General features: G+C 43.9%; 2 protein-coding genes across 2 annotated transcripts in view; one reads left to right on the plus strand and one right to left on the minus strand.

Annotated features, from left to right (window-relative positions):
• The window catches only part of plin3 (perilipin 3), a 292,037-nt gene that overhangs the window by 173,195 nt on the left and 103,884 nt on the right, over positions 1 to 14,958 (plus strand). The gene's annotated exons all lie outside the window — the stretch shown is intronic.
• Positions 1 to 14,958, minus strand: part of sema6bb (sema domain, transmembrane domain (TM), and cytoplasmic domain, (semaphorin) 6Bb) — a 127,748-nt gene that overhangs the window by 69,555 nt on the left and 43,235 nt on the right. Inside the window, exons 4-5 of the mRNA XM_072437991.1 lie at positions 11,366 to 11,426; positions 11,223 to 11,285 (exon numbers count right to left, since the gene is read on the minus strand). Of these exons, the coding sequence (XP_072294092.1) occupies positions 11,223 to 11,285; positions 11,366 to 11,426 (124 nt within the window). The remainder of the gene's footprint in view (positions 1 to 11,222; positions 11,286 to 11,365; positions 11,427 to 14,958) is intronic.

The following is a 14,958-nucleotide window of genomic DNA, read 5'->3' on the forward strand; positions in this document are numbered from 1 at the left end:
GAAAACAATTTTCTTGCGCACTCGCGCCTCAGTTGCAGGAAAATACATGCATGAATCATCCATCCATCCATCCATCCATCTTCTGCCGCTTTATCCGGGGCCGGGTCGCGGGGGCAGCAGTCTGAGCAGGGACTCCCAGACTTCCTTCTCCCCAGACACTTCCTCTAACTCCTCCGGGGGGATCCCGAGGCGTTCCCAGGCCAGCCGAGAGACATAGTCTCTCCAGCGTGTCCTGGGTCTTCCCCGGGGCCTCTTCCCGGTGGGACATGCCTGAAACACCTCCCGAGGGAGGCGCCCAGGAGGCATCCGGAACAGATGCCCGAGCCACCTCAGCTGGCTCCTCTCGACGTGGAGGAGCAGCGGCTCTACTCCGAGCTCCCCCCGTGTGGCCGAGCTCCTCACCTTATCTCTAAGGGAGCGCCCAGCCACCCGGCGGAGGAAACTCATTTCGACCGCTTGTATCCGCGATCTTGTTCTTTCGGTCACTACCCAAAGCTCATGACCATAGGTGAGGGTAGGAACGTAGACCGACCGGTAAATAGAGAGCTTTGCCTTTCGGCTCAGCTCCCTCTTTACCACAACGGTCCGATGCAGCGACTGCATCACTGCAGCCGCTGCACCGATCCGCCTGTCGATCTCACGCTCCATCCTTCCCTCACTCGTGAACAAGACCCCGAGATACTTGAACTCCTCCACTTGGGGCAAGGACACCCCACCCACCTGGAGAGGGCAAGCCACCTTTTTCCGGTCGAGAACCATGGCCTCGGATTTGGAGGTGCTGATTCTCATCCCAGCCGCTTCACACTCGGCTGCAAACCGTCCCAGTGCATGTTGCAGGTCCGGGTTTGATGGAGCCATCAGGACAACATCGTCTGCAAACAGCAGAGATGAGATCCTGTGGTCCCCAAACCGGACACCCTCCGACCCCTGACTGCGCCTAGAAATTCTGTCCATAAAAATTATGAACAGAACCGGTGACACAGGGCAGCCCTGGCGGAGTCCAACATGCACTGGGAACAGGTCTGACTTACTGCCGGCAATGCGAACACAGCTCCTGCTCCGGTCATACAGGGACCGGACAGCCCTGAGCAAAGGGCCCCGGACCCCGTACTCCCGGAGCACCCCCCAAAGGACACCCCGAGGGACACGGTCAAAAGCCTTCTCCAGATCCACAAAGCACATGTGGACTGGTTGGGCAAACTCCCATGAACCCTCGAGCACCCGATGGAGGGTATAGAGCTGGTCCAGTGTTCCACGACCGGGACGAAAACCACTCTGCTCCTCCTGAATCCGAGGTTCGACTATCGGTCGGATTCTCCTCTCCAGTACCTTGGAATAGACCTTACCCGGGAGGCTGAGGAGTGTGATCCCTCTGTAGTTGGAACACACCCTCCGGTCCCCCTTCTTGAACAGAGGGACCACCACCCCGGTCTGCCAGTCCAGAGGCACGGTCCCCGAACGCCACGCGATGTTGCAGAGACGTGTCAACCAAGACAGTCCTACAACATCCAGATACTTTAGGTACTCAGGGCGGATCTCATCCACCCCCGGAGCCCTGCCACCGAGGAGTTTGCGGACAACCTCAGTGACTTCAGCTTGGGTGATGGATGAGCCAGCCTCCGAGTCCCCGGTCTCTACTTCCTCTTCAGAAGACGTGACTGAGGGATTAAGGAGATCCTCAAAGTATTCCTTCCACCGTCCGACGACATCCCCAGTCGAGGTCAGCAGGCCTCCACCCGCACCGTAAACGGTGTTTGTGAGACACTGCTTCCCCTTTCTGAGGCGCCGGACGGTTTGCCAGAATTTCTTTGGTGCCGACCGATAGTCCTCCTCCATGGCCTCCCCGAACTCCTCCCAGGCCCGGGTTTTTGCCTCTGCGACAGCGCGAGCCGCGGCTCGCTTGGCCTGCCGATACCCGTCGATGACCTCCGGAGACCTACAAGCCAGAGTGGCCTGATAGGCCTCCTTCTTTAGTCTGACGGCATCCCTTACTTCCGGTGTCCACCACCGGGTTCGGGGGTTGCCGCCACGACAGGCACCGGAGACCTTGCGACCACAGCTCCGAGCAGCCGCATCAACAATGGAGGCGGAGAACATGGTCCACTCGGACTCAATGTCCCCAGCCTCCCCCGGGACATGGGAGAAGCTCTCCCGGAGGTGCGAGTTGAATACCCTACTGACAGAGGGCTCCACTAGACGTTCCCAACAGACCCTCACAATGCGCTTGGGTCTGCCAAGTCTGTCCGGCTTCCTCCTCCGCCAGCGGATCCAACTCACCACCAGGTGGTGATCGGTTGACAACTCTGCCCCTCTCTTCACCCGAGTGTCCAAGACACGCGGCCGGAGGTCTGATGACACGACAACTAAGTCGATCATTGACCTCCGGCCTAGGGTGTCCTGGTGCCACGTGCACTGATGGACACCCTTGTGCTTGAACATGGTGTTCGTTATGGACAATCCGTGGCTAGCACAGAAGTCCAATAACTGAACACCGCTCGGGTTCAGATCGGGGAAGCCGTTCTTCCCGATCACCCCTCTCCAGGTGTCACTGTCATTGCCCACGTGGGCGTTGAAGTCCCCCAGTAGAACAACGGAGTCCCCGGTCGGTGCACTGTCCAGTACCCCTCCCAAGGACTCCAAGAAGGCCGGGTACTCTGCACTGCTGTTCGGCCCGTAGGCCGCCACAACAGTGAGAGACCTGTCCCCCACCCGAAGGCGGAGGGACGCGACCCTCTCGTTCACCGGGGTAAACTCCAACACGTGGCGGCTGAGCTGAGGGGCTATCAGCAAGCCCACACCAGCCCGCCGCCTCTCCCCGCGGGCAACACCAGAGAAGTGGAGCGTCCAGCCCCTCTCGAGGAGATGGGTTCCAGAGCCCAAACTGTGCGTGGAGGTGAGGCCGACTATATCTAGTCGGTATCGCTCAACCTCCCGCACAAGCTCAGGCTCTTTCCCCCCCAGCGAGGTGACATTCCATGTCCCCAGAGTTAGTCTCTGTGTCTGGAGATCTGGTCGCCGAGGCCCCTGCCGTCGACTGCCGCCCAGATCTCTCTGCACCGGCCCCTTATGGATCCTCCTGCGGGTGGTGGGCCCACGGGAGGGCTCTTTCGGGCTGTGCCCGGCCGGGCCCCGTGGGGTAAGACCCGGCCACCAGGCGCTCGCCATGGAGCACCCATCCCAGGCCTGGCTCCAGGATGGGGCCCCGGTGACGCCGATCCGGGCGACGTGAACTGCCTTGATTGTGTCGTCGTCATAAGAGGCTTCTGAACCGATCTTTGTCTGACCCGTCACCTAGGACCTGTTTGCCTTGGGAGACCCTACCAGGGGCATGAAGCCCCCGACAACATAGCTCCCGGGATCATTCGGGCACTCAAACCCCTCCACCACGTTAAGGTGTCGGTTCAAGGAGGAGATGCATGAATCAATCAATCAAAATACAACTTTGAGTAAATTAATGATGAGGAAACACAAGGTTAAAAGCTCAATAAAGTTGATTTGGCAGAATATGTCCCCTTTAATACAAATAAATCAAACATTAAAGAAGACATTCTTTGAGTTATTAACATAACATGTTTTACATGTTGTCAATTGTAAACCTCTGTATTGATCTTACTAAAATAACTAGAGCAGTGGGTGAAGATAAGGGTTAGGTGAAAACAGACATTTTCTGAGCAACTAATCCTCAAGTACAGGACAATGCATGACAACTCAAAATACACAAATCAATCAAAATATCACTTTACAATGCTAATGATAAGAGAACCCTGCTGTAACATGACATGTATGGACTTAGGTAAGCCATGCATGTACACAGGAGCAGAGACCATGAATCCCATTTATAATCCCTCTTTTCACTCCTCATTCTTATTCAGTAAAAGTGTGTGAAACGCTTGGTTACATGACTTCGGTCTATGCTTGACTAATAACAGGCAAACAAAAAGAGTCTGCTTGACTTGAATGTAAAGAGGATATTGCTAAGCCCTGTTAAAAAGGTTTGTATATGGCACAATTATACACTCATAAAAATCTAATCTTTGCAGCTTTGAGGCATTTTGAAATCTGCAACATTTGCAGAACACATGCCATTGTTTTGTGTCTGTCAGCAACTCTGCCTGGTACAAAGCAGGCACCAGCTAAGCTAAAGCTAAATGTTATACAATTCCTTGAAGTGCATTTGTTTCAAGCGAAACAATGGAGGTTAAGTGCAAGAGGGAACCTGCAGTACATGGTTTCAGTGACAGCGAGGGCATTTGTAAATGCTATTCAGTAATTCAAAATGCCATAGCTGTACCAGTACTGGTCAAATAGACCCACAATGCACCAAAACGCCCTGGATCCTAATGTCAGACTGTAACATTCAAGGTCGGAATCAACACTGAACTATCTCGTTAAAAAGACGTGACGTTAAAAACGGTTAAGAATAATATAACCAATCAAATGTGTGAGTTTATATAATACTTAAAAGTGTATTTAAGCAGCACTATGTATTACCAAGTACAATCTAAAAGCTACTCTGGTCTATGTTGACAAAACAATGATATTGTTATCCCGTCATATAGACTGTGCCACCCTCTGATAACATGGCTGATACATCACTGATACTTTGGGACCTCGGACACTCACACTGACATCTGCTGACCAGGTGATGTGTACACAGTAAATACTGGTGAGATTTTAGTTTTTAGTTAGTTTGCTCGCTCAACATAAAGTTTTCAACTGGATTTTTTTTTTTGCCCCAAAAGATGTTTGAATATTAATTGAAAAAATTGCATCCATAAATAATATGGATTTTTCACAAATTAATTTGGACACAAATATCACCTTTTAAAGTAGCACAAACATAGTGCAACAAACAAACAATAAAAAACAAAAACATTTGTGTTTGTAAACTAAGTTCAAAATGGTATCTTCAAATGTAAGTTTCTCTATATAAGATAAGATAAGATATTCCTTTATTGTCCCACATGGGGAAATTTCATTGGTGCAACGCAGGTAGATACAGAGGTAGATACAGAAGAACAGATCACTTATAGGAAGTCTGAAAAACACTTAGTAGAATATATATATATATATATATATATATATATATATATATATATATATATATAATATAGTGAATATTATTCACTTGCAGCGCTTCACTTTGAGAAAGTCAGTTCTCACAGACTGTCAAATATGTACATACGGTTTGGAATAAGGATGGATTTGGATTTGGAAGTATTTGCAGCAGAAGTTCCACATCTTGAGCAATTTCCTGCCCCATTTGATTGCACACACACATCCTTCTCCTCGACTCTCGAGCAGGTGAGTAAGTTATAAAAAACAGCTGCGTGAGACTTCGCCTGCTCAGACTCCGCCCTCTGCATCTGCTCCTCGTCTGTCCAAACCTCCTCTTAATAAACAACTACTTCATTTAGACTCCTCAAGGCCAAAGCTAATGATCAAGACTGAATACTTCTGAAATACAAAACAGGTTGAGTGTTGTAAAAATCGTCCAGGATGTCGAGGCATAAACATACTTTATAGTGTAATAAAATGTAAAAAGTCATAATGATGGTGAGGCATAGCAAACAGGCCATCTAAGGGAATGCTACCTCGGGGGGTTGAGCTTTTAAATGTCCAGACATTTCAACTAATAAAGTACTGAATAAAGTACTAAAACAGCTTGATAATAGAAACAGGTCCATTGCCATTCTATTCAGTATAGTCAGTTTATAGGCAAATTTCACATAACAAGCAGCAGATTGTCATTTATGTTTTCAACCTTACCAAGTGTAGGAATGTGGGCGGGGCTAGGGGGTAGGTGAAAAACTGTCCACTCGAACTTCAGATGCAGTTTACAAAACACTTCAAATACTACTTACACTAACAATGAGGTAACACCGTTTCAACAAGGTTAAAAGCTCATTAAAGTCGATAACATGCAGACTTTAAAGTAGGACAGAACTCAACTAAATGAATGTGACTAAAACGTCATTAAAGTTACAAATACATAGTGGCGGAGTGGTTTAGACACATGCCTCAAGTTGGTACAAATTGCCATGCACAATATGACCAAGCAATCCTACATCCATGCAATCTGCTGTATGTATTTTAGCTGTGCAACTTGTACGTATGATGAAAATAACTTCTAATACATTATGATTTAAGTCATGATGGCGAGGTACTAGGGGGGCCATGTAAGGCAATGCTGCACCAGGGGGGTCTGTGCTTTAAATGTCCTAAGTTTCCATTACATGGCTGGCTGGTTCCTGATGTTAACGACTGGACAGAGGAGAGACCGGTTCTGTTGCCAAGAGCTACCACTGAGCCAGAACTCCCCCATTCAGAACAAACACACAGGTTTGGCATCTACAAGAGTTCAGTCACTTCCAGAACAATCCCTGACGCACACATGTTGACTCAATCGACAGTGACTTTTCATGACCTGGAGGAACCAGTGTGTATTTATGTAGATGTAGGCGTAGGGTAAATTAAGCTGCCTAATTAGCGATGATGTGCGGTTGTGTGTCGTAATGTCCTACTCAGCTTGTTACAGCCAATCTGCATCACTCTGTGTCAACCTTTGATTGTAATTCAACACGATCTCACCCCGGGACACAAATAAATATGGTACACAAGCAAGTTTAACATACTTTTACTCAGGCAGAAATTGGATCGAGAGCTGGGTTTGTCTAAGTGGAAAGTATTTAATATGTGTTAATTATTATACGACGCCGAGATGACAGCCATTATGAAAGTACGTCTGGGTTTACACTGGAAAACAATCACAATCTCAAATAATAATACATTAAACTTCATTCAATCACTTTTATCTTGATTTCTATCTTGACAAGTTCAGTAGCATTTTGTTTTTCTAAATTCAAGTTAGAAAATACTTGTTTGAAATGTTTGTTTCATGGGTAATCTTGATTTGAGACAGTTATAATATACTCAAAACAAGATAAATATTCCTTATTTCAAGCCTAAATTAAGGTTTCAGGTTTCAGGCAAGTAAATTATTCATGATTTCAGGCATGTTTTAATTGGTAAATAGTGGCACAATAAAGAGCACAGGCCAGAGTACGCTGAGCCAGTTTCAAATGTAAAAAAGAAATGTGTATATATATATATATATATATATATATATATATATATATATATATATATATATATATATATATATATATATATATATATATATATATATATATATATATATATATAATATGAAATCTAAATCCATATTGACTCACTAAAAGGCCTCAGCGCTGTGTCACTGTGGGATTGTCATTCTGACTGAACACACCACAGGCCACTGACAAACAAAGGGGCAGGACAGATGAGGGCGATAGAAGGAGGTAGGACAGGAAACAGAGAAGGAGACAGGAAAGGAGACAGAAAGGAGACAGGAGGCTTTGGAGAGTGGAGACCAGTGAGGCGTGTGGCAGTGGCAGCAGTGGAGTCGACCTGAGACAAGAGCTACACGCAGAGAGGTCAAGCCACGCTCCCCAGTGGAAACATACACACACCGCACGGACACTCTTTAACACGGCAGCACTTAATCTCATCAGCCTCTCCTTAAGGAAACAACCGCCAACCAATTAACCTGCACAACATGTGGGTTCTTATCTGCCCCATTCAACCTGGGAGCAATCAAGGCGGAAAAGAAAGTGTTTCGGCAACAGGGAATGCAAATGGAAAAGGTTGATCACTTTATATAAAATCATGTTTATTTGAACATTACAGTGTCACTTTTAATTATGATGGAAAAAGACTGCATAGTGGAACCTATTCTAAGATTTATGATGTCACAGAACAAGACGAGGGGGATTTAAGTCGTAAGACGGAACAGAAACACAGCAATGGTTCACACGATCAGTCATGGCTACTATCACCGTTAGTCTGAGTGAATATGCATGACAGACTGATCATGAACGCAGCGACAGGAGGGCTCACTCTGCCATTCTAAAATATCAGGTTTGATATTGTCATCTTTGTTTGAATGACAGTTCTAAGTTTGATCTTTGATCTCATTCTGTGACCTCTGACTCATGCTTTTGAGCCACAACATTATATTTCCAGATCACAAAGCTTTTGTCACATACGGTCAAAATCATGCAGTGAACATCCGGCTTAATAATACTCACGGCACAACCGGGAAAATGGATTCTGAAGACATTTTTTCCACTGTTAGACTTTCTAGATTTTAAATTTAAAGGAGCAGTAAGAGGTCTACTACCTGCTTGTCCACATGGCGATGTCTGTGATGTCTTAAAGAAATCTATCTCCATGGAGACAAGCAGGTGCCATCACCAGGCAAGTTACGGATCGGATCTATGGAGAGCAGTGTTGAGCTGTACTATCTGTATTATCAGATAACTATTGTAGTAATGCAGTAATCTAACATGTTACAATCTAAGCTTGAGGGATTAGATTACAGTTACTAGCCCTAGTAATAACTTATTATGATTTATGTTATTTAAATCTAGGTTTAACAACAGGAAGTTTAAAGGCGGTATGGACGATTTTTCGGCGATTTGAGAACGCAGGTGGAAGTGCACATGGCACTCCCCCGTGCGGACTGATACAACACACACGTGCGTTTGTTTATTAGCGCAACGGAGCGCATCGCATCTCGTCTCCCGTAGATTTCTGTCCACTTCTGCGTCAGCTCGAACTGTCTTTCTCAGTCTTCATTTTGCCCCGTACACTGAGGGAACTACATTATGATAGATCCATTCGCTTAGGCACGCAGAAACGTGGGGACGAGACTGACGCGGCTGCAGGTGAGCGGTAGGTGCGTTTTATGATTGATACGTGGCAGGACAAATGATTTATCCACACCACGAGGAAATATGATACAAAATTTGCTGAAAAAAATCGTCCATACCACCTTTAATAAGTGGGAAGATTTCATGTTTTACGTCTGTTGCTGAGCTGTATTATTATTATTTTTCGAGTATCTTGAAAAATCAGTCATCAATGACAAGAATAAAGTAATTAAAGTTGGAATAAGATTACTTTTAGAAGGAATTAATCATTAATCATATTAGTTTTACAAATGAATCTGACCAACACTAGTGGAGAGGCAACAGCACTTGCAGTAAGAATGCAATGAAAAAATGCAATACAGATGTGCTTAATGCCATACTGTGGCACATTTCAGACAAAGCAATAGTATCTCCATGGAAACAAGCAGACGGTGTACCTCATTTCTCAGTTTTTGTCATATTTAATTATAATGTAGTCGTTTGAAACTGACACTACATCTGATTCACTGTCTGTAGAGAATATGGACCTTTCCTGCTTTTGATTTGCTTTTATCTGTTGCTGCTTTTGTCACACAAAATGTCTAATATGTACCGGACAAAAAGACAGCGTCCCACGCACGGCAGAAATGAATAACTGTGAGTGGGTCGACCGAGGAGCAGAGAAACAGGTGAAAGAACGGGGAATATTGAATGTGCAGACCTAATTACGGGGAATAGCATGTCCTTTGTGATCAACCGAGCAGAAACATTTAATTACAAAACCAATTATGAGGTGGAGAATGCATCGCATGCGACACCAGCCTCCTCCCAGCGGAACAGGACATTTAGGTGAGGGGCAGAGGAGGAAAGTGGAGTCAGCCATTAAATGAGTGCATGATAGATAGTACAGACAGGCAGCACGGTGGATGTGACAGAGGAGCTGCATGTGACTGAACACAAGAACTACAGCTGCGACATGTAGTCAAGGTGTAATGATAATGCTAATTGGGCTTAATGCATGATTATAGTGCTGCATTTGACAAACAAAAGAAAAGATCATAGGTAAAATACATAGTTGTATATAGTCACACTTCATTCTGGGTGAATTTTCGGCAAACGTGTAACTTATGGAAGTGTTTATTCGCGGCGTATGCACAGATCTAGGCCCGTCGTCATAGTGGCACGAACTCCTTTCATACCTGAGTTGGGCCACAGCTGTTCCCAGGCCAGGGGCAACATCCACAATCCCTCCTCTCTCTCATCCCCTCTTCCTCATCATCTTTTCCCCACTACTCTAAACTCAGTCCTGGCTTTAGTCTCTGTCCTTCTGCTCTCTCCTGGTGTGTGTCCGTCGGCCACTGTCTCCCCAGGATTTAATGTCTGCGTTAAATAAGTCATTCTTTCTCTTTCTCCTCTTTCTGCCAGAGGGGACGGAGGGAGGTAAAAACCGAAAGGCTACGCACACACGAACACTATCGTAGGGTATTTGTGAGAGGCAGACCGTGGGTACAAATGTGCAGAAGAGATATGGGAGGTTAGTGAGGCGTGGGCCGGTGGCTGCTGGGACAATTCACCCACCTGCATGTTTCCCCAGGCACAGAGAGTGGTGAGACAGGTTTAAAGATGGAGGACAGCAGTGATGTGATCAATGCTGAGGCGTGAGAGAAGGGAAAGGGTTGGATGGGCGCCAACAAGAGCTTGATTCATGGGCTAAAAGTATTTCAGCTGCCTGGAAAGTCTGCAATGCAACAGCAGCAGCGCCACTACACGTTTTATCCTCGAAATATATTATATCCCCCTATGTGCAGCTGCAATAAATAATACTGTTTTAATATTTCAAAACGTTCAAAACATAAAAGACACGATCGAGGCTATAATGAAGCATTTATGGGTTTCAGCTCCATGTTATCTATGACCTTTTGATGACTTTTCCCCATTCAAAGATGATGTTTTTTTTTTTTTATTGTTAATCACTTTGGCAACGGTCCTATTTTCTTATCATTCTGAAACCCATGGACAGTCCGACTTCTTTACAATAATGTTATTTACTACATTTGCACATATTATCTACGTATGTGCCATAACACCTAAATATTAATTCATTATACAGTTTGAATGGTGAAAATGGATTGAAATGGCACCTACAGTATAACCAATGTTGGGATGTTTTAGTTACAGAATATTAATGACTATTTTTACTGCTGCTATTGGTCGTGATGTTACCTAACGTTTAAATTCATTCAAATGGACTAGGATCGCTGTTTGGCTTCAAAATAAGGACAAGTTCACTCAAACACGGTTAAAACCCATTACTCTGTTTGAGTCCTCATCTTAACCCTGTGAGCGGATGTTGTATTCACACAAACAGACTTATTGCATCAATCCAGCCGCAATAAGCTTCTTCTTCATCGTGTCGGACCAAATAAATAACAGACGAATAAACTGAGGTAATTCAGAGTCGCTGTGTTGCTGTGAAAACAACTGCTTTACCTCATGTTTCCCCTTCATCCTGCAGATCCGGATGTCATTCTTATTCGACTCCCATGTTCTTTTCTGAAAATAACCAAACCGTCATAATTACAGGCGACACAGAACAGTCTTCACAGTTCAATATAGACCCAAGCGCTGCTCACCTTACTGTAGAACATCTCATCTCCAGCAACAATGTCCAGCTCCACTCGGAAAAGGTCGTCTCTAAAAAAAGGCACAGAGAACAGAATAATGAGTCTACTCAAATATGTGTCAATTTGTTCCCTATATTGAATGATAAAAGAAGGTGCAAAAGTGATATAATAGCAACTGTTAAAGAAGACGGATTAAGCTTTTTTTCTGCTATATAGTTACAGTATAATCTACCATGGTTCATCATTTTATATTTTGGACATTTTGAATCGCAATGTGGATCTAAAACAACTCAATAAAAGAAACAAATCTACTGAAAAATCCAGGAAAACGGACATTTGAGTGATGGCGTCTTGATTGTAAGAGAATAAATATGACTCAAACATGCATGAATCACTCTAATAACAACTGAGAGGTTAAATCAAAGCTCAAAAAAGGTCAATTTTGTGTGATTTTCAAGTGTCACTATTACTAAGGATGTAGATGCTCAGAGTAGCTGTTGGACAAGGACAATTATGAAAAGTCAAAGACACATTTTAAACCACTAGAAAATACAGGTATGTACATAGACAAACAAGGAAGTTTTGTCAATGATGTAATGTTATGTTCGGGGATACAAGTTACAAAAACAACAAAAGAAGGAAACTGTGTTGTCAAATGCAAATGATACAGTTGAAAGTGGAATAATATGTAAAATACTGCATAAGGTAACCCAATAATCATCAATTTAAAGAAAGGTCATATTTGGAGTGGCAGTTATAACCCACTTTCTCGTACAGCCATGTATTGACCAGCTCATAACCTTTCCAAACACGAATATTGAATCTAATTACTTCCCATAATGTGATTAGCCTCTTTGAGATTTGATATTTTCACAATATCTCCTAGTCCTGCTAATACTTATAGATTCTGGCTGCATAATGCCTTCTCAAATTTCCCCTCTACCTCTTGCCTCTGCTCATTAAACTTGACTTGCTGCACTGAATTCGCTGCAGGGCCTGAATTTCACTTATCTGTCCTGTTTCAAAAGCTCCCAAATTGAATTAATGTGTGATTAAATCGGCTTGTTTTACTGATGCTCTGACTCCCACAAGCTGCCTACTTAATCCTAGCTGTATGCACGCATTCATAATTTCCCAAACGCGCCATGCCAGTGCGGGTGATATGTCGCAGTAACCTTGGATATTCTTGTTAAAATGCTTAGTGAATGAGCCGCAGAAAGAGTACTGATCAGAGCATGTGTATCTTCAGGGATGGATCAAAAACTTGGGCTTGTTCTCAGAAGGTTGCTCGCGCTAATCTGTAAATCTGCCATAGCCGTGTTATTGCCGCGGTATTGATCGGATTTTCAGGGTCAGCCCAAGCCCTCTTCTCTGCTGCACTTCTTGGTTTTAACTTGATTTGTTACGTGACCAGAGGAAGGGGCCAAATTTAAGCTTTATGTATGTGTGGATAAAACTAAAGATTATGACCAATTGCCTGTCATTGATGGTTTGCAAAGGCAGAATTATTCCTGCAGTTTGAGGTGGCTTTTGTCTTCTCTACATCCAGGTCATTCACTACAGCTCTTTCCATGAACCACTCAACTTGACCAACGCAGCAAAGAAAGTGTATCATAAAAAGGCACATTTTCTTTCTTCTGTTTTAACAAAAAAACTTAAAACAAATAAAATGAAACAAGACAGGGCCAGAGAACTAACATTTTAAATACGAATTTTGTAAAGAAAGGCATCAAAAAAGAAAGAAAGTCCCATTTAGTCGAGTTTCTGTCAAATTTGTCCATTTTCAAGTTGAGTCCATGTGTGATTTTTTCCATTTTCTGTTTATGGTGTCGTCCAGTCCTTAATCGTTGTGCAGTTTGTGACATCGTTTTTTTGTGATGGCCTTTTTCCAGCCGCCAGAGGTATGTTCCAAAAGTATCCACTCATGTTGTCCATGGCAGGGGTTTCGAGGCCCAAATACATAGTTCTGAAATTGAATGGGAATATTAAGTCATAAACAGTCTGCCGAGCCTTGTTCATTTCTGCCCAATGTTTTTGTGCAACAGGACAGTTGCAGAACACATGATAATGGTGAGCCTCCTGTCAACCACAAGTTCCTCACGGTTACTCACATGAGGAACATGGTGTTATTAAAAAACGAGTCACATTCTTCCTTCCAAACATGAGACATTTTGTGGTCCTCCATCCAGGGCCGGCCCAAGCCTTCAGGGGGCCCTAAGCGAAAAAAAATTTGGGGGCCCCTCACCACGTTATCAGAATCAGTTTTATTGCCATTGTCAGTAAACAATTCACACATGGGAACTTTTTTCAACGCAAACAAAGCGCACCAAAACTCCAGGGCATCCAGTTAGTTTATTCTCAACACCTCACAAGCTCAAATATTGATAACTTAAATCCCACAATGTAACTTGGTATTCCGCTGACATCACCTCTACTCCCTGTACAAATAACACACGTCCCAGATATGTTTTTGGGCGTATTTGTGGGCGTTAAGGGTCTACAGCCACATTAGCACATTAGTTTAAATTAATGAACCTTTTTCGTGTATTCTGGTGCATTTTAATGTGGTCCAGCCGGCTAAAGTAAGAGTAAAATGTTGAGGTTGTAATGCTATAAAATGATGATGTGATAAAACTGTGCCAGGAGAAAATGATTAAAGCCAGTTATTAATACATTAGTGTACTTAATTACTCAATACAATATTGGCTATGAAAAATAATTATGGTCAAATTGATTCATTTTAACTGAAAATGTAAAAGTAATAGTTATCCTTACTAATTTATCTTTTACAGCTCCCAACTGTTCCTTCTTGCCAAAGTGACAAAACAAGTTATATTAAATTAAACAAATGGCATAAGCATTGCTTGATTAACAATTAACACTGATAAAACAGTGCAAACATGTTATTCCCAGAGAATGAACAGAACGAGAAGTGAAGGTCCAAACCTAGCTTTAGTGAAGAGACTGTTTCTGCAACTTTGCCACTTTTGTATAAAAATATATAGTATTATTCTATAACAGACGTAATCATAATATGTCTGGTTATTTTTCACTATCAGTTTATTATAATTTATAACAAATAGTCTAATGATGCTTTTTAAATCAATTGAAAAGTTTTATTGCTCTATCAAAAGTTAATTACAATATAAATGTTTGTTCTGATCAGAACATCACACACTGGACTCCTCTGTGTGAAACAATGCTGCGATGTGATTGGCTGATGGACCTTACATGCATAAACCTTTACGTTCCTCTTATTGCACTTTAAGAAGTCAAAGTAAAACGGACATCACGAGTCACGATTGATCTCACACATGGTGATGTGAGAGAGAGGGGACCAAACTCAAACCCGCTCATCTCTAACTGAGGCTGCACAGGGGCCCGGGACAGGGGCCCGGGACAGGGGCCCTGCTCAGGGGCCCGGGACAGGGGCCGCACACTGTTCACTCCAAAGTCTCACGTCAGAGGTTCTGGACGAGACGGCGCTCGTCCGGACCGGATCTCCGCCTCTTAGTGACCCGGGAATAGACGCCCCTCACCGGCCTCACCTGCAGCTAACACTACCGGGCTGGTGTAAATGTTAAGTTTAATATCTTTCATTC

The sequence above is a fragment of the Eucyclogobius newberryi genome, unplaced genomic scaffold (genome assembly GCF_026437365.1).
Source record: "Eucyclogobius newberryi isolate DKJ021-1_F unplaced genomic scaffold, fEucNew1.0.hap1 SCAF_9, whole genome shotgun sequence".
Classification (NCBI taxonomy): domain Eukaryota; kingdom Metazoa; phylum Chordata; class Actinopteri; order Gobiiformes; family Gobiidae; genus Eucyclogobius; species Eucyclogobius newberryi.